Below are 17246 nucleotides of genomic sequence, written 5' to 3'. Positions count from 1 at the left end.
ATTACATTGTGCTCATTAGGAAAGTAGTCACATCTAGAGGATCTTCTAGGAGAAAGTGGAAAAATAGTTTGGTTCAGAGAAAGGGACTGGTTCTGAATAGATCATCAGTGACATGAACTTACAAATTCTATTTATTGGCTAATTTTTTAACAACTTTGACATGTTATATGCTAATAACACAAAACTCAAGAAATGTTACATTCTCTCACCTTTCTTGATTTCTGAACTATTATGTAAATGGGACCCACATCTGGGGGAAGGTGAAAGGGAATAAATCCAGTAGAACCTCACTGTACGAATATTCTAACAAATATTTTACTGTGTCCTATAAATGGAAAGCAGGACATTTCTATCTCCATATATATGAAAAGAATGTGTCACTATAATACTGACTTTGTCAGAAAAGGTTATAATCAAAAATAGTTTTAAGGCCCATGCGCCAGAAAGAAATTGAGTATTGTGTACGTAACTGAGCGGCGTCCAGGCCACCCACAGTTTGAGTTACACGTTTCTGTCTTTATAACATGTGCCACTTACACAAAACTATTTGGAAGTACTGGTCTCCCCACAGCACACAGCAAGTAGGGGTGTCGGGAAAGAAGAGTGGCTATGGCACAGACACGCTGTAAATGCAACACGTGCCTTCTACTCTGCCCATAAACACAACCCACATAAATATCACTAGGCTAACGGCTCAGGAATCAGCCGTTTTCTTACGCACAGAGCTGGAAGAGAATGAAATTTACCTAAGAAAGTTCCCCTAATCGCTGCCAAAGCTCCACAAGCGCTCGGATCTCTAACAGAAATGCCTCAGCATATCTTGTAGCTGATTCTACACCACCGCCACCAGCACAGGTCCCCAGTTATCATCTGACTCCTCGAAAACGCAGCTCCTAAAATAAAACAAAACAAATTAACAACAAGCTGGTATCTTACAGCCCACAGCGGACAGGAGGCAAGCAGCAGCAGCACCTTGCCCCCTCAGGCAGGTGTCCCCCACCACACAAGCAGGCAAGGCCCGTGAACTCGTGCCACAACAGCCCGGTCCCGGGGAGAGGAGGCCCCCGAGCCCACCCACACCAGCACTGCCTGAGCCGGACGGGCTGGGAAGCGGCTTCACTCCCTGCCCTGCGCGGCTCCAACTCCCGCTCCCGGCTCGGGAAGCTCCCGTACCTCACGATCCACCCACAGCGGGCAAAGCCAAGCTGCCCAGCCCCGACCCCAGCGAGCGAGGGGCGCTAACGGACCGTCACGGAGCGCAGAGCCCCCGAAGCCAGGGAGCAAACCCCGCGACCAGCGCGGGGGGCGCGGCGCGGCGCCTGGGCGGCGGCGCACGGCGACCCCACCCAGCCACAGAGCGCCAGAGCGCACCTCGGGAAGCCGAGACTCAGCAAGGCGGGGAGGGGGGGGGGGGGGGGGGGGGAAGAGCCGCCCCCCTGTCAGCGGAGAGGTGTATTTAGGCCGGCCCTCTGGGCACCTGCACGCCGGACACGAGCCGCGGGCTGGGGCCGGCCGGGGAGCAGAGAAGGAGGCGGCCGGCAGGCCCGCGCCTCATCGCCCCCTCCCTCCCTCCCTCCTGTAACGGGGGCTAGAGCCGCGGCACGCGCTCCCCCGCCAGCGGGTTCCCGCGCGCCGGCACCACACCGGTCCTGCCCCTACGGCTCACCAAGCCGGCTTCCGCCTCTTCCGCTACCGGCTTCCCTCGGCCAATCAGCAAGAGCGAGCGAGCGTGGGAGTGACGACACGCGCCCCTCTCCCCCAATCAACAGCAGGCCCCGGACGCCGCTCGTCGGCTTTAATGAAACCCGAGAGGCGGGTACGGAGATGGGAGGCGCAGCCGCGCGAACAACGCGGGTGCCGATTGGCTTCGGCTCCTCCAATCAGCGGCCTCCTTTCAGCCGGCGGCGAGGTGAAGGGGGCTGCGTGTTTCCGGAAGACGTGGCTGTTGCAGCCGCCGCTTCTCTGCTCTGCGCCCGCCGCCACCACCGGCACCATGATCTCCCTCTCGGACACCCAGAGTAAGGGCCGCCGGCGCTCCCGGGTGGGAGGCGGGTTGCCCGCCGCGGGGCTGGGGGCGGCCGAGGTGCGGGGTGGGCCTGGCCTGCCGGTCCCGGACCCTCAGCCATTGTTCGTGCCCGCAGCGCGGCGGTTGCAGCTGTTGGGGCGGCTGAAGGCCCCGGGCCGCTGCGGCGGGGCGCCCCTGCGGTTCTTCTTCCTTAGCCCGTGCGCGGGGGGCGTCCCTCGGCGCTGGGGCGGGAGGCGCTGAGGAGGGCTCCGGCTTGTGCGGGCGAGGGAGGGCTGGCGGCCCGCCCGTTCCCCGCCCCGCGGCGCTCGCCGGCGAGCAGCGGGTGGGGACGGGCGGGCGCAAGCGGAGCTCACCTGGCCGCGCCTGTCGGCACCGCCGCTCTGGCGGGGCTGCTGGAACCGCGGTGGCCCCGGCCTCCGGACTGCCGGTACCGCGAGTTGCCGGATGACAGGGGCGGTGAGGTGGGATGCAGGGCCCGTGCCCCCATCCCTGGGAGGGCACCGTCCCCAGCGCTGCCGCTGCTGTTGGGCTCCGGCTGCCAGACCCTCCGTGGCGAGAATGAATGAGAGCTGAGCGGTTAACAGAAGTGACGATTAGCTGAAGTCTCCTGGCGTGCCTCCGAGTGGGCGGTAGTGGTTTGGTTTCGCTTAATTGCATGCCAGTGGCTCTACGGTGTTTCTCCTGACTGCCTCTTACTGCGCTGAACGTTCAGGGGGTGACCCTGAGGGGGTTTTAAGGTGAGGACCAGGCACTCGGTCTGAGGCAGAAGTGCTTGTACGTGGCCATGGTCTCTTTTTCTTGGATACATATATCTGGAAGCAGAGATGCTGAAACGGAAAGTACAAATAACTCAAATTAAAGGGGTTTATATGAGCTTCAATTGTATGGTAAAGGACAACGTGAGGTCTTTGGTTTCAGTCAGCACTCTTTGTGATACACTTCTGGTGTGGCTGTGTGAAAGGAAGTGAGTTCTGCTTGATATGAGTTGTGGTATCAGGTATGAAGGAGGGTAGGTGTGAGAGGTGTGAAAAAGGAAGTTTAACTTGATAGCACAATACTAGAAACAGATGTTGGAGAGCCAGTCCAAGGGTGAAGACGGGCAGAAAAGCAGGCTAGCAGCTTCCCAGGTCAATTTCTTGAGATGCTGTGCTCTGTCACTGGTGTGGGTGCTAACCCTTGGGGCGAACTTTTAGATTTCTGTTTTATTAAACCCTTGTGGATTTAGCTTTTGCCCATTCATCTGCTCTCTTGTCTGAAGTATTAATTGGGGGGAAGGGGAGAATCTTCGGAAAGAAAGAGTGAATAGATTTCTTAGTCCCTTGTGTGGGACCTTCAGCTAACTCTACTGCTGCTGCCTGTATTGGTTTTAACTATGAACCAAGAACAGTGAGTAAAATACTGTGGGGTTCAGAGTTTTTTAGGGTCTTGCCCCACAGTTTTTCTGAAATTCTGAAGATATTGCATCATGTATTGTTAAACTTTCTGCTGTCTGGAAAAATACAGAGCTCACCATAGAGTTACTGGTGGAATACCATGATAAGTACCTAGAGAGGATCACTGTGCTAGCTGATGCTTGGAAAGTGAAATTTGCAGCAGTAGTCCAGAATGCCTTTTTTAATTATTCACTGAACAGAGGTATAAACTGTCAGTAATTGCAGAGGAATGCACTTAGTTTTCCCCAAACAAGCTGGTTTCTCAATACTAAAAAACACTACTAGCAAAACAACAATTAAAATGTAAAACATTTTGTATAACTGACAAAACATGTTAATTTTCTTCATCTGGGAGCCTGTAGTGCACAATTCCATTCTTATTTTGCAAGTAAAAGATAGAGGATGTTGTCTTCTCTGAACTTTCACAAGCAATGCATCTTAATTTTAAGTCATGATATTTTCTGAGCTGTTTTGATACAGTGCTGCAGTGCTCTTGCACAGCTTACAGGATTTCTGCAGAAACACTCAGAAAACGTTCCTACCTCCACTCTGTATTTCTAGGCATTGAAATGTATTTGAGGAGTATGGGAAGGCTTTTCTGGTGCAGCATTAAGTGTTTAAAAGCAGCTCATGCTCTATAAAAATTCCTAGTTCATTTTGTACATGATCTTTGCAAAAGTGGCAGTGTTCTGGGGCTTTTTTTTCTTAACCTAAGAATAGTTGTCAAATATGTTTCTAAATTCTGCTATAAATCAAGTCAGTAATACCTTCTCCTGAGATAGTGGCAGCAGAGAGTAATAGTCCTGGACCACTCATCATCTTTCAGCAGTAATTTTTGGATGATGAGAATGGAGAGGAATAGTGGGAGCAGCAGCAATGTGGCTGTAGAAAATCAGTGCATTCCCCTTTCGCTCACCCTTGTGTTATTGCTGTCCCTGTGACCAGAGAATTTAGACACCTGCAGAACACAGCAGCAAGCAAAACCAGCCCCTAGTACTACAGACAGGCTGCCAGCCCTGCCTGTGCCTGTGTGTGCAGATTGGGTTTGGAAGAACCCAAGAGTTTTGTATAGCTCGGCCCCAAATAAAACCCAACTCACAGTCAGAGCCTTCAGTGCTACTGCCAGCTCCACCTTAGTGGCACTTTTGACTATAACATACTCTAGTTAACTGTTCACTGCTGCTTGAAGAGCTCAGGAGTAAAGGAGTACCCCCTGCCTATTTCAGAGCACCAAAAAAATTCATTTTTTGACTGAAAAATCTCCCCCAGCCAAGTGGGGAGATTTGTTACAGGAACAGTCAGCTTCCCCAGCTGCAGTGAGGGCTCACCTTTCAGCCAGGTGACAGACCACATGGTGTGAAATCTGTGGTTCTACCATATCACCTGTGTGGCTTTTCATGTCTGGGTTCTTTTGGAGGAAGGGTGAGGGTGGGGGGTGCTGCATGGGTGGCTGCTGCAAGAAGCAGCTGGAAGCTTTCCCCAGGCCTGACAGAGCAAACACCAGCTGGCTCAAGGCCGGAGCTGCCACTGACCAAAGCCAAAGCCCTTCAGCATTGGTCATGGCACCTCTGGGAATCACTCTCAAGAGGAAACAAACCTGCAAGCAGCTGCTTTTTGCCACCAGAGAAGGGAGTGAGAAGATGTAAGAAACTGCAGACACCAGGGTCAGGGCAGGCAGTGCTCTAGGTGCTGGAGAGGAAGATTACCCTGTAGCCTGACCATGGTGAAGCAGGTTGTCCCCCTGCAGCCCATGGAAGATGATGGGGAGCAGTGATCCCACCTGCAGCCCATGGAGAGACCCCATGCTGGAGCAGGTGGACACACATGGAAGATGCTGTGAACTGCATTGGAGCAAGCTCTTAGCAGGACCTGCAGCCTGTGGAGAGAGGGGCCCGCACTGGAGCTCGTTTGCTGGGGGAACTTGTGACTCAGTGGAGGACCAGGCTGGAGCAGCTGGGGCCTGAGACACTGCTCCCCATAGAAGTGACTCATGCTGGGGCAGTTGGTGAAGAGATGAAGTCCCATGGGAGAGGACTCACATTGGAGAAGGTTTGTGATGGTCTGTCTCCTGTGGGTGTGACCCCACACTGGAGCAGGGGAAGAGTGTGAGGAATGCCCCTCCCTGCACCTCCACACACATGCTAAGAAGGAAAACAACTTGTGAGGAACTGAAACACCCATTTACTCCACCCCCATGCCATCCTAGGGGGAGGGAAGGGAGAGAATTCACGGATAAAGTTCTATTGGTGAAGTGGCAGGGGCAGGAAGGGGGAAGTGTTTTAAGATCTGGTTGTACATCTCATTATCCGTCTCTGGTTTCACTGTGTGTGTAGTGTAATAAATTGGAGAGTTTTCTTTTTCTATTCTATGTGGAGTGTGTTTTGCCTGACACACTGTGTGGAATGATCTCTCCCTGTCCTTGTCTCAACTCCTAAGCCTCTCAATATCTATTTTCTCCCCTGTCCAGCTGAAAAGGGGAGTGGTAGACCAACTTTGGTGGGTGTCTGGCCTCCAGCCAAGCTAAACCACCACAAACTCCCACTTTAAATTTCTGCAGTGAGCATATTAACCACCCAGAGTTAAAACTGCTATGTAACCTGCTACAGTTTATTTACTGCAGGCATTCTTGGTGCTCATTTACAAGGAAAAATGGAATTGCAGATTTTATTTCCATTGAATCTGCTGACTGAATGCAATGTGACAATTGCAATCTGCCCTTTTCTCTAGTACTCTTTACTTTAGAAGAGCAGAAAATCTGTATTCTGCAAAGAAAACACTTGGAGGCACAATGCCAAAGGAATTACCAGCTACCAATAAACGAAATATGCAGTCATGGGAAGGGACTATTCATTTCTGTCAGCCACAGCACAAATTAGGGATCTAGCAAGAAAGCAGAGGCTTGGTTTCAACAGCTGCTATGATTACAGCTGCCATTTCTCCTGTATTCACTTGAAACATGTTTGTAATCACCTACTGCTACAGTGGGGTGTTCCTGTAACAAATCTTCCCACTCAGCTGTTTCAAATTTTTTTTGGTGATAAATAGGCAGGGGGTACTCCGTTACTCCTGAGCTCTTGAAGCAGCAGTGAACAGTTAACTAGAGCACATTATAGTCAAAAGTGCCACCGAAATCCCCTGAGGCAGAGCTGGCTAGCAGTAGCACTGGAGGCTCTGACTGTGAGTTGGAGTCGTTTGGTTTTGTTTGGGGCTGGACAATACAAAACTCTTGGGTTCTTCCAAACCCAATCTGTCTCTATGCACAGACATGTATAGGGCTGGCAGCTGGTCTGCAGTACTGGGGACTGGTTTTGCTTGCTGCTGTGTTCTGCAGGTGTCTAAATTCTCTGGTCGCAGGGACAGCAATAACACAAGGGTGAGTGCATGGGGAACACACTGATTTTCTGCAGCCACATTGCTGCTGTTCCTGTTACTTCCCTCCTATTCAATCTCTGAAAGGATGGCCTTAGAGATTTAATTTTAGAAGTGGGATGTATTTCTAAGTTTTGTCTTCAAGATACCTTGGAGGGCATTGTCAAGTGGCAGCTTTAATCATATCTTCACATTTCTAGCCCAGTTTCTCAGGCAAACCTTCCATCCTACTCACCTTTGTAGTATTTCTCGAGCAACCTTTGCAGACAGGCAGAACTCAAAGATACAAAGCATCTACTAGTTTTGTGAAAACTGGCTGGAGACCCAAGTGCTCAGTAGCTGTCAGTGGGTGTGCAACTTGGAAAGACCCTACAGCATTCATCTGAATTGTATTTCATCCAGATATTGGGGGGAGGTGGGACTGCTGTGCAGGAGTATGGGAGATGGAGAGTGAGGTCTCAGGAGGATGGGATGGACTTCCCTTACTCTGATAAACATATGGGGATCAGAGTTGCAAGTTGAAAACAAAGTTTACTTCTGTGTTCACAAAACAGCCCTTTTCTCCATACTGACAGTTACTCCCAGGGATGTCTTTGCTGTGTGTATGTACACATGCACACTTTTTTGTTGTGTTCAATTTCAACATGTAGTTCTAAATAGGTATTTTCTGGTAAGTAGCTTCTAAGTAATGAAGAGTTATTGAAGTAATGTCTGTCTACAAAACTTGCTGTGTTTGTATGCTCAAGAAAGTTTTCAGGTGGTCATAAAGTAGGCTGAGTTTTTCTATAAACTTGGAATGACCATACACTGGATGTTATAAAGTTTGTCACCATTTATAGTCTAATTTTTTTCATGGGGCTTTTTATGAGTGAGTTTTTCCTGTTACCATGTTTTGTTATGTGCCTAAATTTGTTTCTTTTCCAGAGATTGGAATGGGACTAACAGGCTTTGGAGTGTTTTTTCTCTTCTTTGGAATGATACTCTTCTTTGACAAAGCTCTTTTGGCTATTGGAAATGTAAGTGCTCGCTGTTTATTTAGTATTAGACTCTGCACTGCTTAGTATCAAGTATGATAGATGATTCTATTTTTCTTTTATTTTTAATATGCTATTGATTTCAAAGTGCATCACAAAAATGCATTGGCGATTTAGAGTAAAGAGTTATGCCCAGTGATGTGTGTGAATCATTTGTCCTGATTGAAGTTGGAAAAGCTCCCGTGAATCTAAATACAGTACCTCCAGGTTGGGCCTGCGGTAGGTTGGTTAGACAAGAAGCAGCTTGTTCCACAACTGTTATGCTGTTGCAAATAAGGTTTTTAGACTGGCTGTCATTGCTAACACTTTCTTTTTTGTGATCTTGCAAGATAACTGTCAAATTTAAGTATCTATTCGTGTAAGAACAGTGAAGTGTTCTGTACGCACCAGCAAATGTAGCTTTGCTGTGTTTTGTGAGGAAAGGAAGAAGTATTAGTTGCTGATAGACTGGGTTTAGAAGAACCCATCACTCTGCATAGTAGAGAGATTGAATGTCTTCAGTTTTTACCAAAAAAAGCTTTCACTTAAAGCAAGACAGAAAATAAATCCTAGTTCTAGTAGACAAACTTCCCAATCCAAAGCAAATGTAACATGACAAGGTGTTTTCTGAATGTGTTAATCTCTGTGCCTTTGCTCTTCTCAGATCTGCCAGCCAAGAGCGTGACCCAGTAGAGGTTCATGTCCTCTTTTGCTGATGCCTAAAAGTCTGGTCAAAACTCATGAGTGTCATCCTGTGGCAGCAGAGTCAAATACCAAGATTCACTGAAGGAAAATTTAAAAACACATATTTGCATTTGGATGCATTAGTTGAAGCATTGATCTGAACCATCAACAAAGCGTATAGTAGAAATGTAAAAAAGAAAATAATGCTTGTTCTAGGTAGGAAGAGACAATGACAGGCTATGAGGTAATCAAAGATAATGCAAGAAATGGTACTGTATCCTTACAGAAATCTAAAGTGGTATCAGAGAGGGGAAAAGGTGTTAGGAAAGTGGTTTATTAAATAACATACAAAATTACATCTGTAGTCTTGAGTGAAGTCTGAGATACTAGCCTCTTTTCAGCAAAAATGTTGCCCAGATATATGCTTACAAACGGAAATGTAATTACAAGTCCTGTTGCTAAAGAACACTAAAGGTATTTCTAACTAGTTTGGACTAATGTGGTAGTGTTCAGTCTGTACTGGAAACTGGTAAATGTTGGACAGACTATACCCAGTGAGAAACCAACCAACCCCCCCAAAAAAGCCCCAAACAACAAAAAAACTCGCAAGGAAGGTAACTGATCATGCTCTTCATCTGTTTCCCTGGTTTGGCTTTGGACTGTTCAATAGATCATCTACTGAAGACGCCCATGGCACAGAACAGAGGTGCTTTTGCAACATATCTTCTCAGTATTTTAGGAGCCTTTTCTGTCAGTGGTACTGAGCTCCAGCACTGCTGGCTGAGAGTGAGTGTACTGATGTTACAGGGCAGGTAACTGTTGCCACCTGGTCTTTTGACATCATTGTGCTTGTCAGCACAAAGGTAGTCTCTTTACTTTCTAAGCAGTTTTGAATGCTAGCTGCAAATGCTTTAAGATGGATGTTAAAAAGAAAATCACTAGTAAATTTCTTCCTGTCATCTGTCTTTTGATATTAAAAGAAGTGCAAGAAATGCAGTCTAATGTTGTAGAACATACATGTTTACATCCTAAACTTAGCAATTTAACTATTTTCATTCTTTGGTTTTTGTCTTCTAGGTTTTATTTGTGGCTGGCTTGTCCTTTGTTATCGGCTTAGAAAGAACATTTAGATTCTTCTTTCAAAAGCACAAAATGAAAGCAACAGGCTTTTTCCTGGGTGGTGTGCTCATAGTTCTCATTGGTTGGCCTTTAATAGGAATGATCCTTGAAATTTATGGGTTCTTCCTATTATTCAGGTAAGACTTGTTTCAAAATGCCTTTCTGTACTGGTGCATCTAGGAAGAATTAGAATTTGTTGCTGCTTTACAGCTGACAAAGTGACATCCTTTAAGTGTTTGCTTTTGATAGGTGATATATAAAACATGTTGATTCACGTTTCCAAGATGCGGAAAGTTGGGAAGTATTTTTCCAATATTCAAGTCTGCTGATGTTTGAGGTATATACCAAACTGACTTGAGTAATGTTGTATATGTCTGACCAAAGAATTCTAAAGCTTCAAAATATCCAGAAGCCCAAATTGATAGTAGTCCAAAGCCTAAATATTTTCTCATTTTAAAAAAAGAAGGCAACTTAGATACTTTGTTGTTTGGATTTTGGTTGTTTTCTTTGGTGGCGAATTTCTTCTTTAACAAATGGGGCAAAGGACTTGGTTATTTTTCTTGTTTCATCAAAATACTTTAATTTCATTACTATGGTAGCCTAGTGAAAAGATGTTTTTATTTCATGTTTTCTATAACACTTCATTATGCTTGTGCCCTAGTATAGTCAGAACTGCTGATTTTGGTTAGTATTGTCTGGATGGAGTTAAGGAAAGATGACAGTTCTTAGTGTTTGGACAGCAGTCTTGATCTGTGATTTCTCTCTCTGTCAGATGTCATTTAACTTCTTCACAAATTCAGTTGTGGTGGTGAAAGAATTTGACTTGTTAAAACCTTCATATCTATATTTTATCTCTATCTCCACAGTTGAACTTTCATACTTCAGTATAGAGTGAAGTATAAAATATGCTAATAAAGTAAGAAGGAACTTGGAATTCTGTTCAGATTAAGATGCTCCATTAATGCTTGTTAATCTAATAACAGACCCCTAAAATTTTCAGTGCTTAACTGCTGGCTAAATAATACAGTTCCTGTTAATCAAAGTCCAACCACTGTTCTCCGGTTCTCTTTTTTTCTACTCTGCAAAGTAGTATGTTAATCTTGTATTTAGTTTAGATAAAGTATTTAAGCATTTTAGAAAAAAACAATAATTTTAACTTTGCTCTTAATACATGCTTCTTATTGTTGTACTCAGTCTGAACTCTATCACTGCAAGTGTTTAGAAAATCACAGTACTTAATGCACTGTCACTTCTGGGATGTAGCACTTGGGTTTAATCAGGCAGCACAAAGCAAATAGAGTGTTCCCAACCAAACACCCCTCCTTTTAAAGGATCTTGTCAAACTTAGAAAATTACTGTGTCTAAGCAGGTGCTGGCTGTGGGTTATCTGCTGGTGTTAGCCAGAGGCTAGCAAGGTAAAACAAATGTTGAACAGGTTATAGAAGCTCTGTAGTTATCCCTAGGTCACAAGGACTGTCCCTTAGCCAGGGGAGTATCAACAAGGGATAGATAATTCTGGGTGTGAATGCTGCCCTGATCTAATTTAAATCATCTTTAGACCAGCTTTTATAGTGCTTAATAGTTCTTAAAATCTAAATTACTTGCTACAGTGTTAGCTGGTTACTACTTCAGACAAAGCTTTTTGGTTTGCTTCAGTCTTGTTCATTTCAACCGTTATTATGTTTTTGGCCTTTACTCCAGTTCATATATTGTACTTTTCTCAGTCACTTGATTTTTTTCAAAGTAAACTACTAAACTAGTTCCATTAGGTGTTCAGATCCCTCTGGTAATCTTGTAGACTGTTGTCTTGCATTTCTAGACTGCTTTTACACAGTCACCTTTCATACGCCCTGTAGCAGTAGTTGCTGAGACCCTGTTGTCTAGAAAGCAATGCTTAAATCCTGGTGTCCAAGAACACTTAAGACAGGATTACAAAGATTATTTCTTTTTTGTTTGTGTGTGTGGTTTTTTTGTTTTGTTTTCTTGTTTTAGTTTCTAAGATGCATCTGACTGCAGTGAGAGAAGCACAATTATTTTACTCAAGTTTCAATAGCATGTCTTTCCTTTCTCACCTGTTTTCAAAAAGCTGTCACGAGTTTCTCATCAGAGGTTTAGTCCTTTGCCATACTTGGACGCATTCAGATTGCATCCACTGAAGAAGGCTAGTATGAAATGGTGTATCAGCTGCTTCTGAAGCCTTGTTCAGATTACAGGCCAAAGTCACAGCTAACAGTACTGTCCCACCTATACAGACTTATTCTTGGCTACACCAGTTGTTTTAATGTGTTACAAGTGTTTTGTGTGCTCTCCATCACAATTTACTGGATCACTGAAATGATCTGGTCTTTAAAGGGAAAGTTTCCAGGAAACACTTGCTGGTATTGATATTACCCACCAAATAAAATGCTTTAAGAAGGGTAGCGAAGAGAATGAGGACTTGTGAAACTTCACTGTGGCAGGGGCTTCATTCCACGTTAATCCTAATTCTACTCAAGGAATGTATAGCTCAGCAAGAGAGAACTCTTGAGTGCCCCCACCAGCTGAATTGCTCCACTTGATTGCAAACTGCCACAGAAAATTTGTTTTCCTGCAACAGAGACAAAATGGTCAGTGCAGGGGACTGCACTGTAGCAGCTCTGCTAGGCAACATCCCCTGGCTCATCATTCAAATTCCTGACTTCACATAAATTTCTCTAATAAGTGAATGCACAACTCTGTCACGCTTGGTGTTATTTAATGTAAAGAGTTCCGTATATGGGTTCAAAGGGGATTACTCAGAATTAACTTTAGTTGGTTTTACATCAGGTACTGCAAGAATGTAGCTCCTAAGAATGTAAAAAAGAAATTATCTCAAAATACATATAGTAGCTGTGAGAAATTACTTAGGACTATCAGTGCCATTGACTAAGTTGTGTATTTAAGAGCTGACTGAGGTTTGCCAGCTATGAAGAAAATTAAACCCATTTAAAAATAAAGTGTTTATTTCCTGGTTCTCACATTTCTCTGCTGAATGTCTGTTGATATATTTAGTAAAATTAATTTGCTGCTAACAACATACAAGATTTTATGTCATTTTGGTTTACAAAAATACCTCCCATTTCTTCAAATAGTTTTAATTATAAAATCTAATATGATCTTCTTGATATGTCACTTAAAGGGGGTTCTTTCCTGTGGTGGTTGGCTTTATTAGAAGAGTTCCAGTTCTTGGATATCTCTTGAATTTACCTGGTATAAGCTCGGTAAGTGTTCACTACTCTGTGCAAAATTTGACACTTGTACTGGTTTGTTTATTCCATTGTCATAGTGGTAATAGAAAAGCATCAGAAATAAAGCAAATGGAATGTTAAAGGAGAGACTTTGAGTGTGTGTCCCTGTAGAGTTCTGGCACCATTACTGATCCCCTTCGTTCCTAGTGAGGTGTAGGAGGAATGGAAGGGCGCCTCTGCTGAAGCTTACGCCTTGTGAAGTGGGAAGAGACTCAGGTTGTGATGTGGAACGCTGCGGTTCTGCTTCCAGCCTCACTGCTGGCCCTAGGTGACACCAGATAGGCGAACTGTGCCACTGTGCTCTGCCTCTTCTCTTGCCTCTGTGCGGCGAGGAGGGTGCTGTTCTCTGCGTGCTGTTTGCGTGTACTGGTGAGAAGTGCTCTGTGAAGGCAAACAGTTTAGTCTGGTGTTAAGTTGCAGCTTGTATGGCGAATCCAGAAACTTTAACGATGCATAATCAGTCCTCAGATGTATTTAGGAAGGTCTGCTGTACCAGACTATGTCTTGCTGTTTACCAAGAGTTGTGATTTTTCAAATGCAGTTTCCCTTTTCTTAACCAAAGAGCCAGGGATTTAAAGATAATTAACAGGTGCCAGAAAGGTGGTATTAGGGTGTTTCAGTCAACTACTTTTACTGTGCTAATTTCTGTATGTATTTTAACACAAGCATTTTTAACCCTAGTTTTGAAAGTAACAGTTTAAACAGCTACTACTAAAACAATTAATAGGGGGCATAGCTTAGATGTACACAGTCTGTATTTTTTAAAAAAAATTAGTGTTAAAGATCATCTGTTCCAATCTTGCAGTTAGGCCAAGTTCTGGCTCATAATTAATGATCAATTGAGTGCTTCATTTGTCAATTGATCTTACATAGTCACATTTGATCATAACGGGGTTAAATCTTGTTTTAAAAAGATAATTGTTAATGTTTTATTCAAAGCCTACGTAGGCTCAGAAGAGAATCCACAGTAATGGTCAGTTGAAATATCTTACTTGGTCTACTAATGCATGTGTGGCTGATACTGTATTGTTTTGTTTAATCATTAAGCTAGCAGTGTTATCTGCATTCTTCTATTTCCTTTTTCATTCTGTTGCATCTTCATTTGCACTGTAAATGTCTATATGAGAAAAAACATGTCATGCAGAAACACAGTTGCAATGTAAGATTTTTAATTTTCACAAACTTAAAACCATGAGACCTTGGTGAGTACTACTTGACTCATTTCCAGTCACGTACTAACTGTGCAAGTAGCAAGTACTAGTCGAGAGTAACTTCACTGTGCATAGATGTCATGCTGCTTAAAACCTTTTTGTCTCCTTTTTCTACAGCTTGTAGATAAAGTTGGAGAAAGCAACAACATGGTATAATGACAAGAGGGCGGAAGACTGATTCTAAACTTACTGTATTATTTATAAAATCCTTTTGAAGAATACTCAGCACAAAGATTAAGTTGTGTACAAAGGAAAAGCTTGTTACATTCTTTACATAACAGTTTAATTTAAAATGTATAGTCAACAATATACATTAGAAAAGAAGCTCAGCAAGTACGCTTCTAGGAAAGTAACTCCAGAGTTCAGGAAGTAAACTGAAGAGGTGAAAGTCATGGAGTAACCCGTGTTACAACTGTTCAGGACTCTTGTTGTTTTTGGAAAACACGCTCGAGGCAATGAACCCTTGTGGAATTAACGGTGCCTGTACTTTACCTCCTTATTTTGAAGGTGCGGTAGAGCAAACAGGCCTACATTTTTCAGGGTGACCCAAACTTAGCCAACCCTCTGCTTGCTATCCTCAGAGTGCAAAAATACAAACAGAAAACTTCTTGTGTAACAAGAGATGCGTCTTTGCATGAAGGTTAAGATGACTATTCATCTTGAAATGTATTACCACAAAAAGAGGAAACCCTACACGGTTCCGTTGTAAACATTTTTGTAAATATGTGGCTGAAATAAAACATTGTTATCTTAATGTTTCCAAGCCAAATGTACGTTGATTGTATTTGCCTTCCGTTTCGGAATATGCAAAAGGTCAATCTTAAATAACTTCAGTCTTAAATGTTGGTTCTGAACATGTGGAGCTCAACAGGGGACTCTGGAGACTGATTTGCACTCCTTCCAGTTTGTTCTCCTTGAGTGGTGTTACACGTGCATCCAGATGAGAATGTAGCCCATTGTCACTAATGTGAAAACTTCGTGAAATATTCTTAGTTCTTCACAAAAAAAAAAAGAGCATTTGGTTAAGGTGCTGATATGAACCCTGTGAAACGTATCTTATCAGAATTTGAACCTTTGTTTTTAAATAGCTCGAAGCTAAGGTTTCTTTGTTTACTCTGGAACTACAAATTGACTTATTTTTCACAGTAATAAAATGAAAACTTAAAATTCTGTGTACGTGAGTCTCTGGGGAGAAAACTGAGCTAATGGGGCTAACTAAAGATAAAAGTGCCAATCTCCAGATGTTTTGTATCTTCTTGTTTGGGTTATCTTCAAATAACTTCAAACTTCTGTCAGACACAGCAACGACTTTGCTATTACAGAGATTCTTAGTTAACTCGGGATAAATATCCCCTGCTAATGCAAGGGTCATGTTTCTGCTTCTGTTGGAATGTCGAACGTGGTGCACTTTCAGTAGATTTAGCTACGTAGTGTCCTCACCTGATAAAACGTGATCATGAAGTAAGTTGTGTTTGTGCAGGCTTTAGGGGTTTCTGTTGATTCTAACTTTCTTTTCCACTAAATGTAATCCTAAAATAATTACTGAACTGCAATGGTAGTATCTTCTGTAGCTGTGTAGTCTTTAAGGTCTAATGACTTGTTTGGGTTTGGGGGTGTTTTTTACTTTATGTGGTTAAAATTGGTATTTTCCAAAGTAACTCTGAAGTTAAGAATCTGCATATGCCAATCCTTTGGAAGTTGCTACAAAGTTTATTTGTACAAGACATGTTTTATTTTCATTGCAACTGTATAATTAGCCACAGTCATACTATTCCCAACTTTAAATTGCTTCCTTCTCAAGCAGGCACAAAGGGATTCAGTGAAAAAATGTCATTGTATTTAGTCAGTGGCATCTGAAAAATCAGTGGGTATATTGTAGAAATTACAAAAATTGGCTGTATTTGCCTGATGTGCGTTATAGTTTACAGACAGGACTAAAAATGACTCGTGGCTTCTACCTCAAGAGATGAACCAATTTTAACTGCTCCCTTAGATCTATCATGTGTTTAAAATGACTTGAGAACAACACTACAGCAGCTTAGCAAATTCATCTTCTTTGCTTTGGTAGAGCACTGGTCTGTGCTGTGGGGATCAAGTGCTGTTTGAAGCAGACCAGTGTTCATCATTGACATTAGAGGGCCGCTACCTGAAGGGTTTCCTCCTTGTCTTTGGGAAAGTAATGGGATGGGAAGGGCGGATTGCACCACGCACTATGGAGCTCTGACTGAAAGCAAGTGGCTTAGTAAGCTGAAGTACCTTCATCAAGAAGAAAGCTGCTGATGAACCTTTCAGAGGCAATAAATGTGTTGCTGTATATGGTCTCTTGGCCCTCTGAAAGGCTGGGATGTAGGCAGTTCATCTCGCTTCTATTTAATTCATTGTTTTAAAGCAAAAGTCAATGTTTCTTGTCAGATGTGAACTGTTGTGAAAAGCGTCTGAGGGAACAGAATTGTATGTTGAATATAGCATAGTCTTTATTCCTCAAGGTAGTGTTGTCTTTGAGATGGTTTTGCCAAGATAAATGTGGGTGGCAGCAACAGTCAAAACAACTTAGCCTTAAAGTGTTTCTGTCGTTGTAAGAAATATCTTTAACAGAAACATGCTTGGAACACTCCCCCTTTTAAATGTAATTTATAATTGCTGCTTTAAAAATCATAAGGATGGATCTTATTCTGAGCAAATGAATACTGTAAATATCCTTGTCACACCTTGAATAAATGGGTACCTTTTTCTAGAATTTGTCTTTGTGTCTCTTCATATGCATGTTTTAAGAAAGCATTTTGACAGGTTTTCTTTTCCAGAGGTTAGGGCATGCACATTCATACTGCTTGGCTATTTCATGCTGCTGACTTTCATAGTAAATATGATTAGTCTTTGATTAATCTTAAATGGAAAGGTTTCCTGTTTTTTTTTAGAATAAACCTCCTGTAATAAGTATCCCTCTAGCGATGCAGGTTCCCGTTTCAAACACATCACAACAAAATGTGCAAACTAAACCTGTGTGGGAAATAGTTTGTTCATTTACCACCTTTTCTGAGGAAATAAACTTGAGAAAAGGAAAAGGGCATGTGTCTAGAACTCAGCAGGTTCTAGTCTCTCTGCTTTCAGTTTGTTTCAAGGACGTG

At 43.3% G+C, this 17246-nt stretch overlaps 1 protein-coding gene across 1 annotated transcript; it reads left to right on the top strand.

Moving 5' to 3' along the window:
* Nucleotides 1-1947: 1947 nt before the first annotated feature.
* On the top strand, nucleotides 1948-14277 carry GOLT1B (golgi transport 1B; the record flags this gene model as incomplete). The annotated part of the gene is made up of 5 exons (XM_084269325.1): nucleotides 1948-2018; nucleotides 7753-7844; nucleotides 9603-9781; nucleotides 12802-12883; nucleotides 14239-14277. Exons 1-5 carry the CDS (start codon nucleotides 1994-1996, stop codon nucleotides 14275-14277), a joined length of 417 nt encoding a protein of 138 aa, XP_084125451.1. The 5' UTR covers nucleotides 1948-1993.
* Between the last annotated feature and the right edge of the window lie 2969 nt (nucleotides 14278-17246).

Source organism: Gallinula chloropus, assembly GCF_964237585.1.
Source record: "Gallinula chloropus genome assembly, chromosome: 1".
In the NCBI taxonomy this organism is placed as follows: Eukaryota; Metazoa; Chordata; class Aves; order Gruiformes; family Rallidae; genus Gallinula; species Gallinula chloropus.
The sequence above is the reverse complement of the archived record's forward strand: the minus strand, read 5'-3'. Positions and strand labels throughout refer to the sequence as shown.